Source organism: Drosophila elegans, unplaced genomic scaffold (genome assembly GCF_018152505.1).
Source record: "Drosophila elegans isolate 14027-0461.03 unplaced genomic scaffold, ASM1815250v1 contig_208, whole genome shotgun sequence".
NCBI classification, from domain to species: domain Eukaryota; kingdom Metazoa; phylum Arthropoda; class Insecta; order Diptera; family Drosophilidae; genus Drosophila; species Drosophila elegans.
This window is the reverse complement of record NW_024545578.1, coordinates 20,281,131-20,305,685: the sequence shown is the minus strand read 5'-3', so window position 1 is coordinate 20,305,685 and position 24,555 is coordinate 20,281,131. Positions and strand designations below refer to the sequence as shown.

At 41.9% G+C, this 24,555-nt stretch overlaps 8 protein-coding genes across 11 annotated transcripts; 3 read left to right on the top strand and 5 right to left on the bottom strand.

The window, feature by feature from the left end:
- Nucleotides 1-111: 111 nt before the first annotated feature.
- Nucleotides 112-7,949, top strand: LOC108142655 (G2/mitotic-specific cyclin-A). Its single transcript, XM_017266656.2, has 7 exons — nucleotides 112-727; nucleotides 1,433-1,629; nucleotides 1,694-1,940; nucleotides 6,272-6,495; nucleotides 6,588-6,792; nucleotides 6,854-7,101; nucleotides 7,167-7,949. Exons 1-7 carry the CDS (start codon nucleotides 536-538, stop codon nucleotides 7,324-7,326), a joined length of 1,473 nt encoding a protein of 490 aa, XP_017122145.1. The 5' UTR covers nucleotides 112-535; the 3' UTR covers nucleotides 7,327-7,949.
- LOC108142656 (RIB43A-like with coiled-coils protein 2) lies at nucleotides 3,410-5,311 on the bottom strand. 3 transcript variants are annotated; one of them, XM_041708110.1, is made up of 3 exons: nucleotides 5,242-5,311; nucleotides 5,024-5,150; nucleotides 3,410-4,959 (listed from the first exon to the last, which is right to left on the bottom strand). In XM_041708110.1, the coding sequence occupies exons 2-3, from the start codon at nucleotides 5,147-5,149 to the stop codon at nucleotides 3,940-3,942; spliced, it is 1,146 nt and encodes a 381-aa protein (XP_041564044.1). In that variant the 5' UTR covers nucleotide 5,150; nucleotides 5,242-5,311; the 3' UTR covers nucleotides 3,410-3,939. The 3 variants fall into 3 exon arrangements, with proteins under 3 accessions (XP_041564044.1, XP_017122147.1, XP_017122146.1); XM_017266658.2 differs by having other exon boundaries at nucleotides 5,024-5,178; nucleotides 5,242-5,280; XM_017266657.2 differs by having other exon boundaries at nucleotides 3,411-4,959; nucleotides 5,024-5,271.
- A 1,821-nt stretch (nucleotides 7,950-9,770) lies between the features above and the next one.
- On the bottom strand, nucleotides 9,771-15,418 carry LOC108142755 (NADH-cytochrome b5 reductase 3). Of its 2 annotated transcripts, none has more exons than XM_017266784.2 (4): nucleotides 15,305-15,418; nucleotides 11,363-12,016; nucleotides 11,186-11,285; nucleotides 9,771-10,180 (listed from the first exon to the last, which is right to left on the bottom strand). In XM_017266784.2, the coding sequence occupies exons 1-4, from the start codon at nucleotides 15,326-15,328 to the stop codon at nucleotides 10,008-10,010; spliced, it is 951 nt and encodes a 316-aa protein (XP_017122273.1). In that variant the 5' UTR covers nucleotides 15,329-15,418; the 3' UTR covers nucleotides 9,771-10,007. The 2 variants fall into 2 exon arrangements, with proteins under 2 accessions (XP_017122273.1, XP_017122274.1); XM_017266785.2 differs by lacking the exon at nucleotides 15,305-15,418 and adding an exon at nucleotides 13,014-13,150.
- LOC108142754 (serine/threonine-protein phosphatase 4 catalytic subunit) lies at nucleotides 13,395-15,402 on the bottom strand. The gene is given in 2 exon segments (XM_017266783.2): nucleotides 13,395-15,170; nucleotides 15,305-15,402. A coding segment is annotated over 1 exon segment (954 nt). The 5' UTR covers nucleotides 14,689-15,170; nucleotides 15,305-15,402; the 3' UTR covers nucleotides 13,395-13,734.
- Nucleotides 15,419-16,470: 1,052 nt separating the features above from the next.
- Nucleotides 16,471-17,918, top strand: LOC108142773 (60S ribosomal protein L10a-2). Its single transcript, XM_017266814.2, has 3 exons — nucleotides 16,471-16,584; nucleotides 16,895-17,050; nucleotides 17,357-17,918. The coding sequence occupies exons 1-3, from the start codon at nucleotides 16,580-16,582 to the stop codon at nucleotides 17,847-17,849; spliced, it is 654 nt and encodes a 217-aa protein (XP_017122303.1). The 5' UTR covers nucleotides 16,471-16,579; the 3' UTR covers nucleotides 17,850-17,918.
- On the bottom strand, nucleotides 17,905-19,511 carry LOC108142772. Its single transcript, XM_017266813.2, has 2 exons — nucleotides 18,808-19,511; nucleotides 17,905-18,740 (listed from the first exon to the last, which is right to left on the bottom strand). Exons 1-2 carry the CDS (start codon nucleotides 19,450-19,452, stop codon nucleotides 17,991-17,993), a joined length of 1,395 nt encoding a protein of 464 aa, XP_017122302.1. The 5' UTR covers nucleotides 19,453-19,511; the 3' UTR covers nucleotides 17,905-17,990.
- A 382-nt stretch (nucleotides 19,512-19,893) lies between these two features.
- Nucleotides 19,894-21,176, top strand: LOC108142860 (40S ribosomal protein S17). Its single transcript, XM_017266930.1, has 3 exons — nucleotides 19,894-19,999; nucleotides 20,329-20,480; nucleotides 20,851-21,176. The coding sequence occupies exons 1-3, from the start codon at nucleotides 19,997-19,999 to the stop codon at nucleotides 21,089-21,091; spliced, it is 396 nt and encodes a 131-aa protein (XP_017122419.1). The 5' UTR covers nucleotides 19,894-19,996; the 3' UTR covers nucleotides 21,092-21,176.
- Nucleotides 21,177-22,417: 1,241 nt separating this feature from the next.
- LOC108142848 (SHC-transforming protein 4) lies at nucleotides 22,418-24,072 on the bottom strand. Its single transcript, XM_017266917.2, has 2 exons — nucleotides 23,762-24,072; nucleotides 22,418-23,700 (listed from the first exon to the last, which is right to left on the bottom strand). Exons 1-2 carry the CDS (start codon nucleotides 23,941-23,943, stop codon nucleotides 22,677-22,679), a joined length of 1,206 nt encoding a protein of 401 aa, XP_017122406.1. The 5' UTR covers nucleotides 23,944-24,072; the 3' UTR covers nucleotides 22,418-22,676.
- Between the last annotated feature and the right edge of the window lie 483 nt (nucleotides 24,073-24,555).

Below are 24,555 nucleotides of genomic sequence, written 5' to 3'. Positions count from 1 at the left end.
GATGTTGGCCCCCGAACATCGATGATTTTAAAGGCATCGATGACATCGATGACGGCATCGATGTTTCTCCACTTCTAATCGATAAGCTGATATTGCCATCTCCCTCATAAGACGTGTTGACCGGGAAAAAATCAAACGAAGCCAGCAATTGAATTTCAGCCGCGATCCACACAAGTACGGAGCTTAAAAATAGTGAGTAATAGAAGAGTCCGTGCGAGCGTATTTAAAACAAGGAAACAAATTCCAACGCTCCCGTGACGCAAAATGCTGTAGAAATTGAAAGTCAAATGAATTCTGTACAAAACTGTGTGTGTGCGTGTAATTCAAGCGTCAATTTTTTGATGATAAAATTTGCCTTCGCTTATACATGTGTGCGTCGTTGAGCATATGAGCCTGTGATAGTGTGTGTTGGTGTGAGCGCCGAGCATAAGAAAAACAACAACAACAGCGACGCTTAGCGAAAGAGAGGAACAAAGAGAAGACGAGACAAGACTCCATCTTAGCAAACGAAGAAAGGAACAAAAAGGAGCTCACGATGGCCAGTTTCCATATCCATCAAGACGTTAGCAACAAGGAGAATCCGGGCGTTACGATTCCGGCCGGAGTGAAAAACGCCAAGCAACCGCTGGGTGTAATCGCTGCGAAATCGGAGAAAAATGCGCTTGCGCCGCGGTCGAATTTCGCCGTGCTCAATGGCAACAACAAGCCGCGTCCGACCGGGAAAGTGGTAAGTACTGTTCCCGTTTTCCTTTAATTCCAATGCAGCTGCCGTTTTGTTTTATGGTGGTGGGATCTTCACATAAGTGCGCCTTGGTGTGTGTGTGTGCGTGTGTGGTGGTAGTTCGCTCTCCTTTTCCCCCGCTCTCCTCCCCCCACTCTCTTCCTTATTTATCAATTGCTCTTTTGAGATAACCTTTGCTAATTTCCGCGCCTAAACTATAAACTAACCTAGAAAGTAGACCAAAGCATTGCAAATGCGCGCCTTTTTCAAACTGCAACAACAAATCAGGGGAGCAAAGGGGAAAGCAATAGCAAATGCAATTACCCCCGCAATCTCACGCACACATAGGCGCACCATCAGAAGCCAAGGAAAGGCGCGCAACTAAATAACAGGATCTTTCCAACGGGAAAGGGGAATCAAGAAGCCTTGTTCTGGCAGCTCTATAAAAATGCGCAGGTTAAAAAAGTTATTTCAAAATGCTTTCACCATTTTAATATTTGAATAATATTAAGTCGGGATCAATTTTTAACTCGTTCATCTCGCATGACTCAATAAGCTTAGAGCATAGGCCATGTGCCCTGTAGACAAAATTCCGGTTCACATACCAAAGCTGTTTATAAATTTGTAATATTTTTTTTTAGTAATATCAAACACATCTAAAATCTTTAATTTAATCATGTTTTAATCTATTTATCTTACGCTCCTTTTTAGCAAGTCTTCCGTGACGTAAGGAACCTCAATGTCGATGAAAACGTGGAATATGCCGCCAAGAAATCGAATGTGGTGCCCGTGGTGGAGCAGTTCAAGACCTTCTCCGTATACGAGGATAACTGCGACACTCAGGTGGCGCCACCCGGCAAATCATTGGCCTCCATGGCCGATAAAGAAAACCAATACGCCGTAAAGATGTAAGTTTTAATTGGTGTTACTGGTTATATCATACATACTTGACTGCTTTCAAACTTACTACAGTGATGGGGTGGAAAAGGAGCTAGTTGGCTGTGATCTGGATGGCACGCCCATGTCCGTCACGGATTTAATGTCACCCATGTCCGTGGATCGCTCGGTTCTTGGTAGCATACAGTCAACCGACGACATCGCATCGGGAGCCACGCCAGGTGAACAAGTCAAGGAGCTGCCTCCACGCAATGATCGCGAACGGTTCTTCGAAGTGGTCCAGTACCAAATGGACATACTCCAGAATTTCCGGGAGAGCGAGGTAAGTCCGTCAGACTTTTCTTTAAATGCCATTCTGTTAAAGACTCTTGAAAATATTTTGGATATACGGTAGCAATATCAGTGACTTCATAATTTTCATTTTCATCGAAATTAATTCGACTTTAAACATCGTACTTCAACAACCGTACGAATTAATGTTTTTTATTACTTTATAACTTTAAATCAACTTACCTGTCAGCACTATGAAAACTAAGAAATGTGTGTAAAATATGAAGGGAAAGAAATATGTGACAACTTACTATAATATCTTGGAGGTTTAAGCTTCTACCATTTTTAACTTAATGGATTTTTATTGAATCATTGCTTTTGATAAAGAAATGATTTGTTTTACTCTTATATTTATATGTTAATTTCAATTGCAAGTAAATTTGTAACAATAAAATCGAGTCGACCAATATTCGAACACAAGCACCCGATAAAGTTGTCCGATCAAAAAGACTATTGCGAGAGTTTCAATTCCCTAGGCTGTACGTATATTACGTCATCTTTTTAAAGATTAAACATTTGCAAAAATTCACAAGCAATTCATTGGAGAATATATATGAAATTATAGAACATTTCTTAAAGAATACACCACCAGCAATGACTTTTTGCCAGTAAAAACGGACATTTAATTAAAAAGTAATGAAAAACAGGGATATATTTAAAGCTGAGGGGAATAAATAAGAAGTAATACGTTTTGATTTTAATAAGTCCAGTCATTTAACTTAGTTTTTTTTAAATCATTATGCAGGCAAGATTGTTAAGATAGGAAAAAATCTTGATATCACAAGAAAAAAAATGTCGTCTGGTAGGGTTTGTCCCCTTGAGTGCCTTGGTTTTTCGTTGTTTTCTTTTTATTACCCCCTGTCTATTCCTTGGCCATGTGCATTTCATATTTGTGTGCAGACGCAGGCAGACGTAATTTCTCTATTCACCAGGAGGAGGAGGGGGGGTAGGCGAACAGGAAGACGGACCCTGTCGCACCCTAATGTGGCATTGGCATTCCCCTTCACTTCACGCAACGCTGCCTGTGTTTCTGGGTTCGTGGGTCCGTCGGTTCCCGTTCCCTCTTCCCTCTTTTACTCCAAACGCCGTCACATGTTTATCGGGCGGGAAACGCTCGCCAGCGTCTCATCCTTCGTCGGTAATATTGACTCTTCTTGGTTTGCTCGTTTCGACGCTGTGCATTGGCATTGCTTACTATTTCCGAGAGAGACGTGGAACACTCGGAACTAATGGAATTTGACTTGCAGCTAATTGCTGTTGTTTTCTTGTGGCCATGCCATGTTTTTCCTGGTAGCGAAAAGCGAAAATAGTCATAATTATTGTTGACACGTTTTGCTTGGGTTCTTTTGTTGCTGAATTAGCCAAAGTTAAGAATATTTTTTACTTGTTTAGCAACTTGGTTTAAATAGTTTGCATAGCAATAATGAAAGTTTATTAAAATAATAGGGTTTAGTTAAAGAATCCTTTGGCTTTAAAAAATTTAAGAATACATAAATTGTTGTTTAAAACTTAAGTATTAACATAAATTAAGTTTAATTTAAAATTCCCCTTCTGGTCAATTGCTAAGTAACTTAAACTTATCGGTTATTACTACATTTGCATTATATTTACTGGGATTTAACCGAACTAATTTTAAATTAACTTAAGACGTGTTTGGTGAAAAACTGTATGAATATTTTGATGTTTTATTATTAATAATAATTAATAATAATAATAATTGTTCCATTTCTTATATGTTTTCTGTTACACGAAATCAAGTGATATGTGTAAGATAGTTAAGTACGTTTTGATAATTTGTATTTATTTGAAGTCATTTGCTTTGAACATGAACATTAGAATTTTCCTTACAAAATGTATGTGACCTGGACACGTGTGGAAAATTGTCCCACATGCTGCGAGTTGCGAGGCAGCTCTCCAATCGCATCCAGGCCACCGTAATCCGATTCTTGATATGCTTTTTATTGATTGGGGGGAACTCTTTGTCAGAATAATTAACGTGAATTCTTGTTGAACTGATCGTAAAAATCGTCGGAGACGGCATTGCTCAAACCCACAAGGGCTTCCTTGCGCTGTTTATCTTGCTCCACGGCCAACTTGGAATTGGCTCGCATCAGTTCATCGAATTCCGCCTTGCGTCGGCGATCATCCTCGATCTGTTGGAGCACCAGGGTGCGGTCCATGTTGATGGCATACTGCTCCCACTGTTTGTCCATCATCTGGGCCTCCGTTTTGCGCTGCGTGGCCAAGCGGAGCTGCTGCTCCTGGCCCAAGCGGAACACGCGAAGTTCCTCCGGCGTCATGCCGCGATACATGAAGGCAATCTTCTTGTTCGGATCGGTACGCGATTGGGCCACATCCGGATTTTCGGTGAGCATATCGCTGGACAGCATATTGTAGATTTCGGCCATGTCATCCTCGTGTTTCTCGCGTTTCTCTCGCTCGCGATCCAGTTGCTTCTGCTTGGCCATGTTAATGTTGAACTGGCGCACGCGCTGAATCACCTGGTTACGCATCTGGTGATCGGACTTGGCCATCTCCTGGAGATGTCTGTCCCGGCATCCAACGTCCTCCATCTGCAGTGTGTCGGCCTTTTTGCGAGCTTCCTCCGCCCGTTTGCGCTCCTGCACCTGCTGATCCAGCCATGCACGTTGCTGTTCCCGCTGCCGCACCTTTCGCTCAACATTGTAGAGATCCTCGCCCAGAAAAATCTGGGCACTGGACACGCCCAGCGCAATATCATCGTCGGCCACTCGGGTTGGACGTGCCTTCTTCAGGAAGTCCGGGTCATTCAAGTCGAATTCGCGTCGCTGCTCCTTGCGCTGATAGCGGCAGCGATAGTAGTTGAGATCCGAGTCCACCACGCGTTGCCTCTTCTCCAGCTCCTTCTCCTGGGCGGAGATCAGGCGCTTCTGCAGCTGCTCCTGCTCCTCGTACTTCTTGTCGCACTCCATTTGCGCTGTTTGCTGTTTCTTTTTCTCGAGGATTTGGCGATCCAACATTTCAATGTCGAGCTATTGGACGATTTAACTCTTTGGAGGATTTGGTTCATCAAAACTTGTGCGGATTACTACTCACCCCGTAGAGGCGCTGCTTGGCATTGAAGATGCGTCGCTTGCGCTCATCCTCGTACTGTTCCCGCTTCTGCAGCTTCATCGCCTCGTCGAGATCCTGCTTGGTGCATATTCCGATTTTGAGCGTCATCCTGTCGGTATTGTACAAAATATACACAGCTATATATGTATTTAATGGCTATATTGTTCGATCTGTAAGGTCTGAAAAATGTCTGCCTTTACCTAAAAGAAAAAGTGTGTATTTTATTTGAGTTCCGGTTGAGTTTGTTTGCCCGGTTGCCGGGTGCTTTGTTTATTGTTTGCCTCTGTTTAACAGTCAGCCTTTCTGGGTTGGAAACTTTTCGAATATAACATTTCTGGTTATGCTTAATGGATCTTAGCCATTTATTTAACTTTCTTTTCTTGATTTACATAAATTGCCGAATATACAATTTCGGCAATAACTGTACAACTTTAGGATACCTTAAAAACCAACCGTACTCGATTTCATACCAATTACGATTCCATTTCAATTGAAAGCAAAATGGTCTAAACCTTTCCTCCATTTGTTGTACAGAACCGTGGAGCTTGACGTGTCCAATAATCGTTAAAGCGGCCATTAAATAAACACCTAATGTACATATTGCCCACATAGGCGTTTTGGCAAAGATTTTCACGTTTGACCTGGGAATTCGAATGCGACTCACGTACCACGAAATAACCAATAAACAAATAAAAATTTGGTAAATTCGATCCGCTCGCGTATGCTGGCCACTCCTCCCATGGGATTCGCTTGAGTTGACTAAACTGAATTTACTTCTCAGGCAGGACCATAGAATTTGGACATTTATGATACCCCCTAACCCGAAAAATTAAGTTATGTATTTTTAATTCTATAGTATATTGCAAGTAATTGACTTATTTAACAAAATATATGTCTCTTGAACTCAAGTTTTTTACAAAACATTAAAGACATTTTGTTTAAGAGGTATCAATTTGTCGATTCATTGCTGGTAAAGTGTAGACCACAGTTTTTTTTTGCTGCAAACTAAACAATTTTATGGAAATAAATACGTTGTTTGCGCGCGGCGACTCAAGCATTACGAAAAATTTGTGCGAAATATGTTAACGATTAGAATCTTTTAATGCCCAAACGAATGTGTTAGTATCCATGGCTAAGCAAAGTTTGCTTTAGTAATTACAAATTATGGGCTAGTGCTTGCTAATTTGTTGACCCTACTAATCGGCTCCATCTTTTGTTTGAATTTTGCAGAAGAACCATCGCCCGAAGCCACTCTATATGCGCAGGCAGAAAGACATTAGTCACAATATGCGCTCCATCCTGATTGATTGGCTGGTGGAAGTTTCCGAGGAGTACAAACTGGACACTGAGACGCTCTACCTATCCGTCTTCTATCTGGATCGCTTCTTGAGCCTGATGGCGGTGGTTCGCTCAAAATTGCAGCTGGTGGGCACAGCAGCCATGTATATTGCCTCGTAAGTAGTCATTTAGGTACCCAAAGTAGTTAGTTGTTAGTTAATGTTGATATGATTTAATTATTCTATTAACTTTTAATTTATTTTTCTAGTAAATACGAGGAGATCTATCCTCCAGATGTCGGTGAGTTTGTGTTCCTCACTGACGATAGCTACACCAAGGCCCAAGTGCTGCGCATGGAGCAGGTCATCCTGAAGATTCTCTCCTTTGATCTGTGCACACCAACTGCCTATGTCTTTATCAACACGTACGCGGTGCTGTGCGACATGCCCGAGAGACTGAAGTTCCTCACGCTGGTAGGTTTTGTTGGCAAATACAAGTTATCGACCGATTGTCCAACTCATTTTCCATCTGCAGTACATATCCGAATTGTCGCTGATGGAGGGCGAGACGTATTTGCAATATTTGCCCTCACTGATGTCGTCTGCATCACTTGCATTGGCTCGTCACATTCTGGGCATGGAGATGTGGACGCCGCGGCTGGAGGAGATCACTACCTACAAACTGGAGGACATGAAAATTGTGGTCCTGCAGCTTTGTCAAACCCACAAATCGGCGAAGGACCTCAACACGCAGGCCATGCGGGAAAAGTACAATAGAGACAAGTATGCCAGAACAAGCTATAAAAAATGCAGTTTATACAGTTTCTAACAATCACATTTCTTACCAGGTACAATAAGGTAGCTATGATCGAATCAATTGAGCTGACCAAGGAGGACTTTGATCAGCTCAACCAGGCCTACAATGCCAAGCAAAATGAGAAGCAGCAGCAACAACAGCAACAGGAGGTCAATTCCAAATCGAACGTGAATTTGTTTTATAAGTTTTAAGTGTTTAGTGCCGCTGCCATGGTCAAATTTTATTTTAGTTTAGTGTTTCCATGTACCATTTCGTAGTTTTAGATTTAAGTATACACAAAATGGAGGAATCGAATCGAATCGCAGTTCGGTGCCACAAAAACCAGTTGCATCCAAGCTCTGCATTGGTTGGTCGATTGGCAAGCTCCCGTAACAAAACAAACAAGTACTGGACAATTCTATATGCGCGCCATATAGAAGATTAGTTGCCAACAAGTACGCACACTATCCACCATCAAACATTCACGTCTGTCCACGGTGAGAGCTTGCCACGCCAAGCGTGAGCAGAAGGAACTGCGGCAGTCTTGGAAATCCAACCGACCAACAACGAGCCAAACGAAAAAGCAGAAGACCGACCCTCCAGCATTCACATTCTGCTAAGGCTACCGATATTTTATATATTTTACGTTACCGCTTCAACAATCTCTGTTCTCTATGTATTTATAAATTGAATCATGTGAATGTATACAATGTGTCTTTAGCAGAAACAGCTAGCTTGAGGAATTATTTTACACAAACATATTTATATACTAACTATTAGGCCATGAATGTTCTGTGAACCACGAAACAAATACAATCGTAAATTTTACAAAAGACACTTACTTAAGCCGCCTACCAAACGCACTCAAACGCACAAACAACAGAACCGCCAATCGTCCAGATCTGGTTCAAATGGCAGTCCTGAATTGCTGCCTAACCTTGTATTCATATTAATCTAATGACGCTTACTAAATGTTTACTAAACTTAGTCTAATCTTCCTGGTCGGTGGGTGGATTGATGTTGCTGAGAGCATAAACAGAGCGATAGCTTAATGCAAAAACCGAGTTGACGAGGTTCTACGCTAATATAATTTATATGATTGTACTAACTACTCAATGTAATTCGATATAGCATTGCCGAGTGCGTCGTGCTCGCAAGCCGTATATTCCATACACCTATTGTATTTAATAAAATTGTGAAAGACATGCACAACAAAAAAATTGCTGATTTGGTTTAATTGTTATTTGGAGTTATTGAGGGTTTTGTATTTGCTTGCCAGACTATTGAATAAATTGGGTTTCAAACCAAATGAAACAGAAGATTTAGAAAATCATTCAAGAATGTATTAAAAAACCAAATAAATTTAATTCTGGATAGATAGAAATAAACAAGGCTTTAAACTGCAGTATTAAATGACTACCTTTAAAATGTTTTTAAAAAAAATCCTGGAACTTATATTATTGTGCGACTATTTAATCTTAATTTTGAAATTACATATGTAAAGAAAACTGTTAGTATTAAAATGTTTACAATCCTTTTTTATTTCTATTAACAGATTTGTTTTTTTTTTGTATTTTCAATACATTTAACCATACATACAATCTACATGCAATCGTATTTTACATAACACCTTAGCGAATACTCAAACCATTTGATGAAACTAGGTTCAAGTCTTCCCATTAATAAGTCATGGGATAAAGTTGTTAGGAACAAGTCACTACAAAAAAGTATTTTTCAATTTAAATTTTTGATTAAAAAAAATTAACTTAACTTAGATTTTGTTGCCTATTTGGCTGTTTTAATTCAATGTGGCCCAGTCAATGTATATAAGGTTTTAAAATTACGTATACAATGTGAAGTTATTTGTGTATGGCAAATATTCGATTGTTCGCCAGCAATCTTATATTGATACATGTTTAATAACCATTAATTATTTTTTGACAAATGTGCCCAATGAAACCCAATGAGGAACGTATTTGGTGCTGAACCTAGCGAATTACTATAAAATAAGGTGCTATCGTTCTAGTAAACCATAACTCGATAAGGTTTCAAATAACTTAGATCGGTAGTTCCTGAAATATCCGAAAAGGTGCCACAAGACTGTCGTAATATTGACCCACTGGAAGAACTAAGGATTAAGAGGATTATGTTATTACATAATAATAAATAAATAACTGAAACACAAATTTATTATTACTTTACCCATGATGTACCACCGCACAATAGGTTAAAATAAATTTTTACCCACTTTTACTGAATAATTCGCGGGTAATAGAACAGAAATGACATTTTAGTGCTCATTCATGGAGCCAATATAAATAAAAAAAAAGTTTAACATTAAAAACTTGAAATTAATGCCGAGATAAGTAGCTTAGCTTATAGAAATTAACAAACTCATTCAAGTTTGCTGGTCTGTTAAATTATATTTCAAATAATTTAATTTTACTTTATGATTTAATCATCTCATCAATTTTTTCTTTTGTTAACACAGGGCGGAAATTGTTAATTGTTCGCGACAATGTGTATAATGTATAATTAGTAGGATTACCATAAATACCCATTCATCGAATTGAACCAAAATAGCTAATAGCTAAGGGATCAAAAAGGTGAATTCCAGCAAATTGCTCAAGCATAAATGGAATTTCAACCCGCTTGCTTTTCTTGAACACTTATTTATTCAGAAATCATAAAAAAGAATTTCAACAATTAGCATCGATGTTGTTTGCATTCGCTTTGCGTTCACTCACATCGATCTCAGGCCGCAATTTCGTAGGATTTCGTAGGATTCGGATGAGCTGGTATGGTGGGGCAACAGATAAATATGGAAAATGACAAAACCGAAATGCAATTTTTTGATCCGATTCGCAGGAAAACGCCCCGGGCGATCGTATTTTTAGTAGGCAAATCGGGTGTCCGGATGGTAGCCAAGCTTGTCCAGCGCCGGATTGCAGGCAAAGTTGATCATGGGCGGTGGGCCGCAGAGCAACACGATGGTATCGTCCTTGGCGGGAAGCAGGTGGGCGGCGATCATGTCCTCATTGATGAAGCCAACGCTGTACGGCCATCCTAGAAGAAGAGTTTTAAACAAAAATACATATATAATTAGCCTTAATTTTCACGGAATTCATACTCAGAGTGTGAGACCTGCTGCACGCAATCTTTCCCACTGTCTTGGCATTGTGAAATGAAAGCAAAACTCAGGGATAGATTCTAGTTTGCCAGCTCAAGCTGCTAATTCTTAATAGCTGAAACGCTGTTCGGCCCGGTGACCAAGTCGCTCCAGACCCGGAATACACGTGTAGTTGACCATGGGTGGAGGACCACACAGCAGGCACAACGTATCCACATCCGGCGGATACAGATGCTGCTGCATCATGTCGTCGTTAACGTGTCCGGTGTTGTAGGACCAGGCTACAAACCGTGCGTTCCCCGTTCGCGGCATCCGTTTATGAGCAGCATGGACAAAGGGGCAGACACAAGATTCTTAACATAATAGATGCTTGGCACATGGCTTAGTGGATCGCCTAACATTTGGTGTTGGATGCGGATGAAGATGCTGCATGCGAATGATGCTATCTAAGGTGGCTGTGAAACATTACGAGTAAAGGGAAAGATTGGTGCAGTCTACAAGAGAATATTCTTGTCTAAATAGTTAAAAACAATTTTGATTTGGCTTTAGTTTTTGTTGTCGCTTAAAGCAAAGCAATTTCTTTCTTTCTGAACTCATCTTAGATGTGAATTTTGTTGATCATTTCTTTAATAGTACAATTTGACTAGATCAATTTAATATTAATTTTGTTTTCATTTTGTTTAGCTTTTTAAGCATTTCGAATTCTTCATTAACGGTCTTTGCCTTTTATACACTCACTACTATTTGAACTCAATTAATTTCTGAATTTAATATATCTTTACCCTATTTGATTGAACTCATTGATCATTATTCTGATTAATAAGCATTTTCTACACAAAATTGTATAACTTTAAAAGAAACCTTTATGAACAAATGATGCGATCTGATGAGCACGATCATGTGGTTTATGCTACTTTTGCTCCATTAAGACTGCAACTCACCTTCAGCGGCCTTATCGACGGTGTACCAGACCTTGAATTGATCGGGATGCTTCTGGGCCAGTTCGTCAAGCTCAGTGCGCAGCAGAATGTCCTTCTCACTCTGTGAAGAAATAATAAAAATAATATAAATTTCGAAATTAAAAACTTGATTGCCAAGAATGTTGATGAATGACCCACCTGGTTGGCGAACAGCAGCGCCAGTTGGGTCTTGTCCTTATCGCTGCGCTTGAGCACTTCCCTGGCCAGTTGAAGCATGGGAGTAATGCCAGTACCGCCGGCAATCATGTTCACCCGCTTGGCGGACACGTGTTTGGGCGGATCCTTGCGCAGCTTCTTGATGGAGAATGTGCCATTGCCGAGATACTGAAGGCGGCCAGATGGGCCGCGGAACGAGATCTTGTCGCCCAATTCGAGCTGCTCCAGGTGCTGGGTCATCTTGCCGCCGGCGGGGAACTTGGGATGCGAGTCCTTGAAGTACACCTTGACCACCAGGTCCACGTAGCCCACATCTTCGTCCGATGAAATGGGCGTGTACGGCCGTATGACGAGCTCATTATCGATGGTCGCAATCAGGTGGATGTGCTGACCAACGGGCAGACCAAGGACATGCTGCTTGGAGGGCAACCCGAATCGGAGTCGTCTGGTGTCGTGGCTGAGATTCTCCTTTTCGATCAGTGGCAGCAGGTACTTGTCATTGGGGTCCACCAGTGTCCTCAGGCGGGCGGTGCGATTGGGTTCCCTCCGTGGCTTTGTCGACTTCTTGTTCAGCAGATAGTGAACGATGAGGGCGCCGGCAACCACTGCAACCACGCCCACGGCGATGGGAACAAACTGAAAAAGTATAGCAGCAAAGAGATAAGTAAGTGACTTTGATCAACAAATAAATAACAAACTTCTTTTCCAAATCAGATTAAGTGTTTACAATGTTAAATAACTCCAAATATTATAGTAATGAGTATATTGAACCAGGAAGACTTTAAGTTGAAGGTTTACCTTTAACTGATTATAATTTCATTCTAAGCAAATGGCAAATTGATTGTGAAAAGCTTGCTAATCGCTTAATCGTTGATTTTTACTAAAAATAATCATGTATGTTACGCAAGTAAAATAAAAATGCACAGTAGTAGAGTTTTTAAAGGGGCAATAAACAACACTACCGTGAGAAAAAGGTAAATGCACAAATATATTTTTTAAACGTTGTCACGTAAAAGCACTACACTTTTATAATGTTAAGTTAATGACAATAAATATGTTAAGCTTAAGAACAATTTAACTCAATTTAATAATCGGCTAAATGATAACCCACCAATGAACATAAATAAATCGTTACTTATCCTAATGTACTTTTCATAAGCTAACACATTAGCATTTAACTTGGGTGAGATATTTGAGATATTTGTCATTCCAACTACTTTTTTGATTGGTAATAAAAGAGTAAGCACTTGATATTATTGTTTTTTTTTTTTGATGGGCTGATTCCTAATGAAAGGTCACGATGACGAGCGGAAACCTCCACCAGTCAGCTGTGGTGATAAGAAAACAAAAAGAAATAAAAAACCACTCATAATTCGGATAGATTTCAGTTTGGTTTGCGAAGCCCCTTAAAACCGGCAGTTAATTGGGGTTACTAGCTTGAGCCATCAAACTTTGGCCCCATATCACAGTCGACCTTGGCTTTATACATATTTATATATTTTTGCTTTGGCAAACAAATGCGAAACGAATTATACATGACGTCACAACCACTGCTTAGATAAACAGAGAGCCGGCCCATAAAAAACTAGAGAGCAAATTGGGGTGCAGAGAGAAAGCTTTCACCTGAACTTACATCGAATTCCGTCATTTAAATACAAAACACTTGTTGTAAACTGGCTAATTTGCTATTTGAATTGCACACCGAACTTGAAAGCGAGCGAAAACGTGTGACCGCGTGCTGCCGATTCCAATTTCCAATTGAAATGAAGTTAAATCGTCGCGTGGAAGAGCCGCCGATACAAAACCGTCTCCCTTCCAATCTCTTTCTCTCTGAGATTAAAATGCAAAGTCAGCTCGAGTCAGCACAGTGGTTGCAAAAAGTATAGGTTCAGTACTTAGAATGTAGCTGGTAATAAAAGCTAACTTTAACTGTTTAAGAAATTTATGACAAGCAAGCCGTTGGTAAACATATATTTACTCAAAAGATTAGTATTAAAAAAAATCTTCCAGATAAAGCTAAAAATAAATTTAAAGCAACTCAAAAAGTGCTATAATTTTAAGCGCTGCTGTCAGCCAGATAAGCTACAGAGTTAAAAAGAGTGTAGATAAGATAAATAGCTTAAGAGACCCATTGCCAGAGTCAACTACGGTTAAGGGAAATCTACCTGAATGTTTTACTGAGTATTTATTTATTGATTATGAGCTTAAGAGTAATGTGGAATGGCAGAGTTTTTTTTTTAAGAGAGATGGGGTGTACGAGTACGACTAGTTGCAACAGCTGATTCGCTGATTCTTCCTCTCTGCGAACTTGACATTGTATTGTATCTTGGGATAAGATTCACGGGTAGATTGCATCATAGGAAAAACTGACGGCACCGCTTCTTCGGTCTCTTTGGCTGCGGTTTGGTGTGCAGCGCCTGCGCCTCGAACACCTCAAAACCATAATCCCCGACTGAATTGAGACGCAGAATGGCCGCCTTGTTGCCGCAGCGATAGCAATAGTTAGGTGCCGACCAGATGGTAACCAGCTGTTGGCCAAAATGCCAACGAAAGCCTTCAGCTGCCAACTGATGTGCCCTGCATATAAGAGAGATTCCATTCCTCCGGTTAAACTCCTCCACCACATCCCTGCCAAAGAGCTGTCCATGTCCGCGTGGCGATGCCGTCCATCCGAGTGCTTCCTGGGGATCGCTCCAAAGAAGATCCGCTATACAGCCGCTTTCGGGGATCTCGTGAAAGCGATCCAGCTTGTGAAACTCATCCAACTGCTGGATTTGGGGCGACAGTCCGCCATGTACGCAAAAGATTTTCCCATCGATAGTCGCCGCCAGTGGCAAGAGATCGAAGACTCGACAGCACATCCTCCAGACATTTGCCGAACCATATTGGGCCAGGCACTCCTCATAGAATCCGTAGGACCGCGTGGCACTGCGGCACTCGTGGTTTCCCCTTAGCAAACTCACTTGCCCGGGATTTTTGACCTTGAGGGCAGCCAGCAGAAGGAAGGTCTCCACGCTGTTCTTGCCTCGATCCACCAGATCGCCCAGGAACAAGTAGCGATGTTCGCCAACCGATCCGCCCAGATCCAACAGGTGCAGCAGATCTTGGAACTGGCCGTGGATGTCGCCGCACACGATCTGCGGACTCTGTAGGCTCAGCAGATTGGCCTCTCCGGCAAGCAAGTCACTCAGGGAGCGGCACAGCTGGCGAACCTCCAACTCCTTCGGCAGACGGACGGGCACCCGGCGCAGATTGGCCACCAGACGATCCGCATCACTCATCTTCTTAAGTCACCAGGCCGACATCATCTCTATTCTTAAACTGTCGACGTCACTGGCCAACAGTGATGGGAATGGTACAAGTTTTGGCTATAACTAGGCAAGGTACAAATGTTGCTGGTAAAATGTTCGCCACATCTTAACTGTAGAAAGGTATTTGCCATATTCAGAAACTTTTTAAAAAAATTATTGGACCACTTTCCCTCTGTTTTACGAGTTCTAAAATCGTTTTTATGTACATAATAGTACATAAATTAGGTACAACTATTAAACTGAAAGACCTTAATATAAATCTGTGTACAACTTCCTAATACTGACAGAAAGTAACACCTAATACTTAGAACATTTTTTATCTATGAAAATGTACCAATTTAGACCAAACAGAAATAAAATGTTTCTCACATAAATACCTAAGAACAAGTCTAAATAGTATCCATCACTGTTGACCAACGAAGAACGGCAATGCAAACCCATTGAGGCATTTGGCCAAGAGAATAGCGAAAGATCTTCCTCTGACAATTATGAAATGGCAGAAGGCAAGAAGAACAAGAAGAAAGTGGAGAAAGATGGGGGCGGGGCAGCAGCAGATGCGAAACAGGAGTTATGTAAAAACAGCAGTGAAGCGAATAGATTGCAAGTAACTTACATTGCTCTCGACGAGACGCGCCATTTGTTAATGGAAAATCAATGCAGCCGCGGCTCAAACGCCTTATATAATCCGTCAATTGCAACGGCAGCACGCACTTATTTAATATCTACCAGAAACGCCGACTAAACTAATATGCAGACTAAATCGCGGAGATAGTGAAAGCAATGTTTTTATTTCCACGCACTCTCAGTTGATGAGAGCGTAAAATTGAGCTCTCTGTCCTCGCAGATACTCTCTTTGGGACTCTTTACCCTCTCTTTGCTGAAAGAATATACGTTAATTTCACGAGCTACTTAATAATACAGATCAAGATATTTACCCACCGATTATGCAGCCCCAGTCGTTGTGCTTTCACAGGCACGTGAGCCGTAAGTAGAGCATTTTTTAATAATAATATTTATTAACAATTTTCTCAGCTCCAAACAAAGCCGCAATTCCAGGGCTGCTAAACTTAATGATATAAATACAAGTTGGCAGCACAGAAAACATAGCAACAAATCTAACAGCTGTTAGATTTAGTAGGGGAAGTCAAAACTTCGTTTATTTTAGTTGGTCAATTTATTTGAAACCTTTTATATTTTCTTGTATTCATTTGTATACTTCTTCAAAAACATTTCCTATTTTCAATGTACATTGTACATAGATAATAAATTATAATATTTTTTCTATTAACATAGTTTAAGATCTCAAACTAATAATTTTATATAAGTAATAACAATTTATACTAATATATTTCTACCTAACTTGTTCTGTTGGGTTTTAAAATGGTTTGATTTTGAAAAAACTAACATAAACAAATATTATTTAGTAAAAAATTCATTGCAAAAAGTTTTTGCATTGAAAATTTCACTCGTCATTCTAGCTTGTTGAAAAGTTTAAACTTAAACTCTGTATTGCTTTAAAGTTTAAACTGAGAGATTAATAATATTCTAAGCTTATTAAAATTCTTCCGTTAAAACTGCTGTCAGCCAGTTGTGGGTTTCTTTCCAAGTTTAATAGCGAACGAAATTTTAATTTCTATGTAACAGCTTACTACTTAATTTCAACAATTTAGAGATACCGTCGTTTAGGAAACACACAAATGTCTAAAATTAAATTAAGGATCCCCTTATTATTTTCAAGAATACCTCTACCTCTGCTATCGAAAGTACCTCAATACTGAGGTACATCACTAGCATATCGGTAATATCGTGACAGGCGTGTCATCCCTATAACCCCCGTTCCTCTTCCTCTTCTTTCTTTCTTTCTAAAATTGCACGTTGAACAGTTGAGATGGCGTAAGTGTTAATCCTCGAAATTACTGGGCATCTCAAAAGTTTTATTTTATTTTGTAATTTAATTCAAAGCCTTAATTGTTCATTAAGTTAGCTCTTATTATTTGCAATCAGAAACCAGCTTTTTAGACCTTTCCATGTCCATATCAGTTTGGAAATGATTGCAAAAGAAAACGTGATTCTTGTGCTAAATATGCAACTAATATGTGGGCTGTCATCATTTGCGCATTAGTTCGACAGTTAAAATATCCAGTCAAGATAGTTGTGAAGTTAAATTTCCGTACAATGGCTAACAATGTATTCCCATTTGCAGATCGAAAGTTTCGCGTGATACGCTCTACGAGGGCGTCAATGGACTCCTGGACGCTTCGGCCAAGAAGAAGCGCGGCTTCCTCGAGACGGTGGAACTGCAGATCGGCCTGAAGAACTACGATCCCCAGAAGGACAAGCGTTTCTCCGGCACCGTCAAGTACGTTGGCTAAATCACCTGCGCATGTGTTTTTGGAGACCAACTCCCCCGGGAGTGGAGTCGTCCAGCACGGCATCAGGTAGTCGAGCATCTGTGGCTGACCACATCTCGGCGGACCTGCACTCAGGGTCTTTAAAATTTGAGTAGGTCTCCAGCAATGGACACCGTCCCCCTTTTTAAACCAAATTGAAAACGTGCTCCCCCGTGGGCTTTGTAAGTTTTCCCCCCTCTCTCCACCCATATTTGACTTCCATTTGATCTATTGAAATCCAGGCTAACTAAAGATTACTTTCTTGCAATCCGCAGGTTGAAGCACATCCCCCGTCCCAAGATGAAGGTGTGCATCCTTGGCGATCAGCAGCATTGCGACGAGGCCAAGGCCAACAATGTCGACTTCATGGATGCCGAGGCACTGAAGAAGCTGAACAAGAACAAGAAACTGGTGAAGAAGCTGGCCAAGTCCTATGATGCCTTCCTGGCCTCCGAGTCCCTGATCAAGCAGATTCCCCGTCTGCTCGGCCCTGGTCTGAACAAGGCCGGCAAGTTCCCTGCCCTGCTGTCGCATCAGGAGTCCATGATCGGCAAGATCGAGGAGGTCAAGTCGACCATCAAGTTCCAGATGAAGAAGGTGCTCTGCCTGTCCGTCGCCGTTGGCCACGTTGGCATGAAGTCCGACGAGTTGGCCCAGAACGTTAACCTGTCCATCAACTTCTTGGTGTCCCTGCTGAAGAAGAACTGGCAGAACGTGCGTTCCCTGCACGTCAAGTCCTCCATGGGCCCACCCCAGCGCCTCTACTAAACATGAGCGGCTGCTTATCTTTTTTTAAACATCTTGAAATAAATGAGATCTTACATTTTCATAGTGTAACTTATTTGTCTGTTATTTTAATTGTGATTGCTATTCGGTATGAGCGTTTAATCTGCTACAAGCTAGTTGCGATTATATTTCAGTGGAGCTGATAGTTCTGGCTAGAAAATCGCGCACCTCAAGTGCAGAATGGGACGGTGTCTCATCATTGGGCATATCTTCCAGCGGTTCTGCTCTGAACTTGGCAACATCCACCGAGTTGCCCCATTCTAGCATGTGTGGTTCGCTCAGTTCCTCGAGCAGATTGTGCAGCACGGCGGCAGCTGTGATGATGCACGATGCTGTCTGGAAGCTAATGTCCAACGGCTGGCTGAGGAAACTCCAGCGGGACATGAGGCGATGCAGGGCGCAGTCACTCAACTCCTGCAGGTGCTCGGCCACCTCGTTGAAGTCGTGCTCGTGCGGGGCAATTGGATCGGCGTAACGCTGCAGCAGCCAAGGACGCAGTGGATAGTTCTGGTACACCGGAGCCAAGACGAAAGCCGGAACTGGGCGGGAATTGATACGGAATTTGGGCAGCGAGGTGAGGGTATTGGGTGTGTGCGAAAACATGGGCATCAGCGTGGCCCGCTGGCCACAACCCAATTGTAGCTCTCGAAAGAGCATCCGGTCGTCTAGGAGATACTCCATGCGTAGCACCGAGTGCTTGGCATCGCCATTGGCCCGGATGGGAATGGAGCAGACTCCCAGGACGCCGACAAGGGCGGCGGGCATGTTACTCTCGCGCTGAAAGCCTTCCGCCACACTATTGCAGTCCACCGGATGCTGGGGCAACTGGCGCAGGGCTCGTCCCAAAGTGGACATCACGGCGTTGCAGAATACCTTCGAAACGAATTATAGTTGTTGTGTAAAGTTGCCTTCTCTAGCAGTTTTTGGGGGATCCACTTACTTTCAGGCATTTGATGGTCCTTGGACGGGGCAGGGAAAACCGCTCAGCGATCAAGGATAGCCGCTCGCCGCTGGCCAAGAAGTAAAGGGCCAAGGCCACACACTTCTCGGGCGAGATGGCCGGCAATCGTCGAGCCAGTTCATCCGCTGTCCGCAGAGTGGGGGCCAACTGCTTGCACAGTGTATCGAAGGTGCCCCGGGTCACGTGGAGCGTGTTGAGAAACTCCTCCTCGCTCAGCTCTGGGATCACATGCTCGAAAAAGTGCGAATCGAAGTTGATGAAGTCCGTCGGCATGGCCACCTCCTCCTGCGGCTCTGCCTCCACATCCACATCACTGGGCTCGGAGTCCGTGTCCTCGGCGCGGGCATGCTTCCGGCGCAGCATGGCGTACATCTGCAGGTAGTTCGAGTGCATCTCCATCATTTGCTGCATGAAAAAGGAGCGCATCTTCCGGAATTGTCTCCTAATCCTTTGCTGCGCCCTCCGCCTGTGGGTGACCACCGTGCTCTGTACGTGTTTCAGGTGCAAGCGAATCAGCTGGGCCATCTTCTCCTTGCGGCTTTGTGAACCTTCACCATTGCTGTTTTTCAACTTGGCCAGGGCATTGTTTAGGTTGCTGGTAATTAATTCCAATTCCTCGTTCATTTTGTTTCTATTTTTAATAGAGATGGACCGTACAGTTTCTAGCGCCTGAACATTTCATAGTTCCGAATAAATGTTCACACTTGGCAAACTTGATATATCGATTACAATACGAAAAAAAAAAATGTGTTGTGAATTAAAAGAAATTGTGAAGAACATCTTAAATATGAATGAAAATATATTTTTATTTCATTTTTATTTATTTATTCCATGATCAGCAAAATAGGAGCGTAAAAACAGCTACTTATCTTGCAAGCCAATATCGATGGTGTAAATATCGATAAGAATAAACAGAAAAATCAGAATGTAATCAATTCACAAATAAAATAACATCGCAGTTATAAAACTTTGGGATTTTTACACGTATGGTATATTTGCGGTATATTTTAGTATATTTTTCACACCCCAATCCCGGTCACACTGCATCCTTCTTTTTCTTTCGTTTCCGGCGAGGTATGTGCACAAATTTCGTTTATCCACGTTTTTCTAGAAAATAATTGATAATTTCTCATTTTAGCGGTGATTAAAATAACCATCAAGCAACATAATGGTAGGTTTCGACAAGACATCGGGAAAAAATATTTTGGAGTACCGGGAACTAACCAAAAACATCAACTGCGGCAGCAGCAGCCCACGTGCATTAAATAAAAATTACTACCCTAAAAACAATAATTTGTGTGCGGTGACTGTCTGTGACTTCTGTTTTCCCATCGGAACGCAGCAATAATTAAGAAAAATCGTTTGCAAGCAACTAACAAGTTGTCAAGTGAAAGATGCCGGAGAAAAGTGAAGAGCGAACGCTTTATTTCTGGCATCAAATAAGGGATAAACCAAATATGATTTCAAGGATTAACCCTTATTGTTTACCTCCGCAAACAGGGTCGCGTACGAACCAAAACGGTGAAGAAGGCCGCTAAGGTCATCATCGAGAAGTACTACACTCGCCTGACGTTGGACTTCCACACCAACAAGCGAATCTGCGAGGAGGTGGCCATCATCCCCACCAAGCCCCTCCGCAACAAGATTGCCGGGTGAGTTTCGCAGCCCAAATCTACGCTCAGTGATGTGAATGCTTATCAAAATAATGCTAATGTTGCCGATTGTACACTATAGAACTTAAAAATTATGGTTTTATCAAGTACTAAACAAATTTTCTAAAATATTTATTTAAAATTTTAGATTGTTTAATTGGTTCAAGTGCCTAAGTGGCTAGTGGCTTGTCTTGAATTGAGAGCTAGAAATATGTTTAAATTCACTTTTTTGCCTATCCACATTCTTTTAATGGTTTGCATAAAAGAATTTATCTTTTGTCTTTCGCTAGTTTTTTTTTTTTTACATCACATCACTGGCTAGAAGAGGAATAGTTTATGAGTAGCTAATGATCCTTTGCTTCCTTTTCAGCTATGTCACCCATTTGATGGGCCGTCTGCGTCACTCCCAGGTGCGTGGCATCTCCATCAAGCTGCAGGAGGAGGAGCGTGAGCGTCGCGACAACTACGTCCCGGCCGTCTCCGCTCTGGAGCAGGACATCATCGAGGTCGACGCCGACACCAAGGAGATGTTGAAGCTGCTGGACTTCCACAACATCCGTGGCCTGCAGCTCACCCAGCCCAACACCAACAACTTTGGACGTCGCAACTAAGATTTTTTATAGCGCGTAGACGATGATGTTCTTATTTGCATGGAATCACAATAAACCAGCTTGTGTGAAGTGCATTTGAAGTGTGCATATGTGTGTTATACCTTAATATCGGTTCCAATTGAATGAAAAAAGTAGAGCTCCCCCCAACTTAAACTTAATATTGGGTGGCATTTTTAGAAGAATGTACAAAATCACTCGCAGTTTTTATTTCAATGTAGTGTCGTAATCTGCAGTTATATAGATATATTTACTAAAAAAGGAAATTTGCAAACTTATCAGTGTAGGATATGAATAGAATTATAAATTAATCCCTGCGCACAAAAAGATGAGCTTTTAATAGTGTTTTACCATTGTTAAGGCTTCGTTTTTATACTCTTGCAGTGGCTATTATAATTTCAGTCTGAAGTTTGCAACGCAGTGCAGAAGTCATTTTCCACGCTGTAAAGTATATATGCTTTCGATCAGGAAAGCCGATCAAGTTATGTCCGTTTGTCTCTTAGTTTTAAAGCTATTTTATAAAAAACTTATCCACAGTTGCCTTTCTGTCGCGGTTATTATTATAGCGAGCTGGATCGGACGACTATATCATAAAGCTCCCATCTTGAGGTTTTTGCGAACAATCAGGCGACAAAATCCGAGTTGAGACCTATGTATATTAGGGGCCCACACCGTGAGGACCGTAAGGTCATCTAGCCCGGTGAGCTCCAAAAGCCAAGTCAGCTCGTCAAACCTGGTCAGAAGTGACCAGGCTTGTTTTAATGACGAGGCTGGGTTGCTTAAGCCATTGAGCTACAGCGAAGTGGAAGATTTAAAGATTTAAGTCAGGCCTTCGATTTTTTAAAGGAAAAAATTACCTCATTGAAAAATAAACAAAATTAAAAAGTTATCTGTTTTTTTTTGTGGTTTTGAGTTTATGTGTGATCTTAAAACTTTAACAGCCTAACTGCAGAGTGGGTTTTATTAAAGTCCTTGCTGAGATTGATTAAAGTCAAACACGTAATCTAGAAACTTTGAAGTCTTGGTTGTATATCATCAATAAAATCAGAAGTGACACTAAAATCCAAAAAATGTTGAGGCTGATTTTCTAAATCAATGAGTCCAACTGCACGGGAAATCAGGGTTTAATGGAGCATTTGGTCGACTTAAATTTGTAAACCTAATTTGTAAAAGGCCTAAAAAGCGAGAAATATTGATAATCAGCATGTGGGAAAACAGACCATATTAAACCTAAAAGTATTACATTAAATTGGGCGTTTTCTTTGCCAAAAACATTTCCAAGTGGGGAAAAGGTAATCTTAGTCGTATTTTAAGAACCCCAAGCTTCGATTTCCGTTTCTCTTCTTTATTCACATTCGAATGGAAAATACTGTAGACATGCACATATTTGTAAATATGTAAGATTCGATTCATAAGTATATGGGTTCGTTGCTATACAGACGATATATAAAAGATATTCTCTACGAGTGCACAATATTTAAATCTAAGTGTGTATGCAGATGCCAGTATATATATATATATATATATATATATATATATATATCTATATGTTATGTATATGAATTGTGGTAAGTATACGTATGATTGTTCAGGAAGATGCTGTTGTCATGGGGCCCACAACTGGATCTTGCTGAGGTCTTCGCACCGGGTTACGCAAGACCAGCTCGGAATCCTCAGATATAATGGGCAGTGCATGCGCCCAGTGGTAGTTAATCAGGTGACTAATGCTGTCGAAGATGCGATCTTTGGTACGGACTACGCCCTCGGGATCGATGAGCAGCAGATGCTTGGGCGTCTTGCCCTCCAGTCCAGTTAGCACGTACTGACCCCGCTTTCCCTGTGACTCGCGCACCAGGAAGTCACCATCCTGCTGCAGCAAGCGCTCCGAAATTGGTCTGGATATGCCCGCATGGAACCACACCTCCGCCGTTAGTGGACACTGTGGTCCATCGAACACATCGCGTACTGTGGCCAAAACGGAGCTGGCAGCCGGAGTCGCTTGAAGGGGATCAAAGTGGCCCAGCTTATTGGTCGTCTGATCGGGAGGCGGGGAATTGAGGTCGATGAGGTTGCTGCTCAAGCGATCGCGTGGCTTCTTAAGGTTTAGCTGTGCAACACGATGCTGATGCACCTGCTGTTGTTCCGGCAGTTCTGGCGGCAACTTGTTGGGCAAATCGTTGTAGTACTCCTTCACATTCTCCTTGCAACTCTGGTTGGTGTTGCAATCCCCTGAAGCATCGTTCAGCCGACTGAGCGCATTGAAGCGCAAGGCAAAGGCCTTGCCAATGGTCACGATTAGATCCTCGCTCTGGCCACCAGCACATTCCAGAACATAACAGGCCCGCCACTCATCCTCGTTCTTGGCTATGTAGGCCAGAAAGTCGAGGGTATCATTATCACCGCCTGAGGCAAATGATATACGCGGCATATTGTGATTGGCTATAATCTCGCCCGATTCCACATTGCTGAGGGTCAAAGCTCGACTGGAAACATTGATGATGATGTTGGTGCCGGCGTGCTGCATGCTGGGGCGGTCCGATATGAAGCTGGTTAATTTCCGCTTGCCAGCAGACTTTAAGCCAGCCGCCTCGCAAACCCGATTGATGCACTCCCTGTTTGTTCGTGGAAAACACATGATTATGCCGATGGTGATTCATGGATAGGCTTACTTACCGGGCCAGCTGCGTACGGGTTTCAAAATCCAGCGATTTCATAGAGGTCTTGACCTCCACGCAGCCCGTGTATCGGACGTTGAAAGCAACACCCACGCCCATAATGACGTCGTCCTGGTAGATGCAGCCGTCGCTGGTTGTCCCGGAACCGCTCCGGTTGCCGGCGTCACCATTCTTCGGCATTTGTGCGGAGGCTCTCGGCGTGTGGCAGCGAACGGGCGTCCTCGATGGTCCTTTTTTCGCGGCAGCAGCCTTTGTTATTAGTAATTCGTATATTACTCAAGGTGGGACCGTATTGGCGAAGTGTGACCGCTGATGCATGCATATCGATAGTTGATCAGAGGTGGCGTTGGAAAATGTTTTTGTGGGGGTTCTAACAGCAGGGTTTTATGAAGAGCTGTTTCCAGTAATCTGAAAAATCATACACTGAAGTTTTGGTCGTGAACGAAAACAAAACAAAACAATTAACTTTACTCGAATTAAAAATAATATATATTATTTCAGTGCCTTTTTCAACCAGGTACACTGATCGAAGAAAAAAATAGCAGAAAATTGCAAAGCGTTGCCAGATTTCTTTGGGTGAACGAACGGCAGGCTCCAGCGTAAAGAATAATATATTTAATCTTTGGAGGTTGGAGTTTGCTGAGCATAATATATGTCGGATTAAAAAATGGACGGAATATTTCACAGCTAATTTGGTTGCTTTATATACAAAAATACAGATGTTGAAAAATAGGGTTCTCGAAAAACCGACTCTCAATACATTTTATAGCCATACTGTAAATGAATGCCATG

Excerpts from the sequence above, each read along its gene's own strand:
- LOC108142655 (XM_017266656.2), top strand. The coding sequence starts at position 536 with ATGGCCAGTTTCCATATCCATCAAGACGTTAGCAACAAGGAGAATCCG. Across the intron at positions 1,941-6,271 it reads AGAATTTCCGGGAGAGCGAG|AAGAACCATCGCCCGAAGCC; the intron begins GTAAGTCCGTCA and ends TGAATTTTGCAG. Across the intron at positions 6,793-6,853 it reads GACTGAAGTTCCTCACGCTG|TACATATCCGAATTGTCGCT; the intron begins GTAGGTTTTGTT and ends TTCCATCTGCAG.
- LOC108142755 (XM_017266784.2), bottom strand. The coding sequence starts at position 15,328 with ATGGCGCGTCTCGTCGAGAGCAAT. Across the intron at positions 11,286-11,362 it reads CGCTGCTGTTCGCCAACCAG|AGTGAGAAGGACATTCTGCT; the intron begins GTGGGTCATTCA and ends ATTTCTTCACAG. Across the intron at positions 10,181-11,185 it reads CGTCGATAAGGCCGCTGAAG|GATGGCCGTACAGCGTTGGC; the intron begins GTGAGTTGCAGT and ends CTCTTCTTCTAG.
- LOC108142773 (XM_017266814.2), top strand. Across the intron at positions 17,051-17,356 it reads CGTTTCTCCGGCACCGTCAA|GTTGAAGCACATCCCCCGTC; the intron begins GTACGTTGGCTA and ends TGCAATCCGCAG.
- LOC108142860 (XM_017266930.1), top strand. Across the intron at positions 20,481-20,850 it reads CTCCGCAACAAGATTGCCGG|CTATGTCACCCATTTGATGG; the intron begins GTGAGTTTCGCA and ends CTTCCTTTTCAG.
- LOC108142848 (XM_017266917.2), bottom strand. The coding sequence starts at position 23,943 with ATGCCGAAGAATGGTGACGCCGGCAACCGGAGCGGTTCCGGGACAACC. Across the intron at positions 23,701-23,761 it reads ACCCGTACGCAGCTGGCCCG|GGAGTGCATCAATCGGGTTT; the intron begins GTAAGTAAGCCT and ends ACGAACAAACAG.
- LOC108142656 (XM_041708110.1), bottom strand. The coding sequence starts at position 5,149 with ATGACGCTCAAAATCGGAATATGCACCAAGCAGGATCTCGACGAGGCG. Across the intron at positions 4,960-5,023 it reads CCAAGCAGCGCCTCTACGGG|CTCGACATTGAAATGTTGGA; the intron begins GTGAGTAGTAAT and ends ATCGTCCAATAG.
- LOC108142772 (XM_017266813.2), bottom strand. The coding sequence starts at position 19,452 with ATGAACGAGGAATTGGAATTAATTACCAGCAACCTAAACAATGCCCTG. Across the intron at positions 18,741-18,807 it reads GGACCATCAAATGCCTGAAA|GTATTCTGCAACGCCGTGAT; the intron begins GTAAGTGGATCC and ends TTCGTTTCGAAG.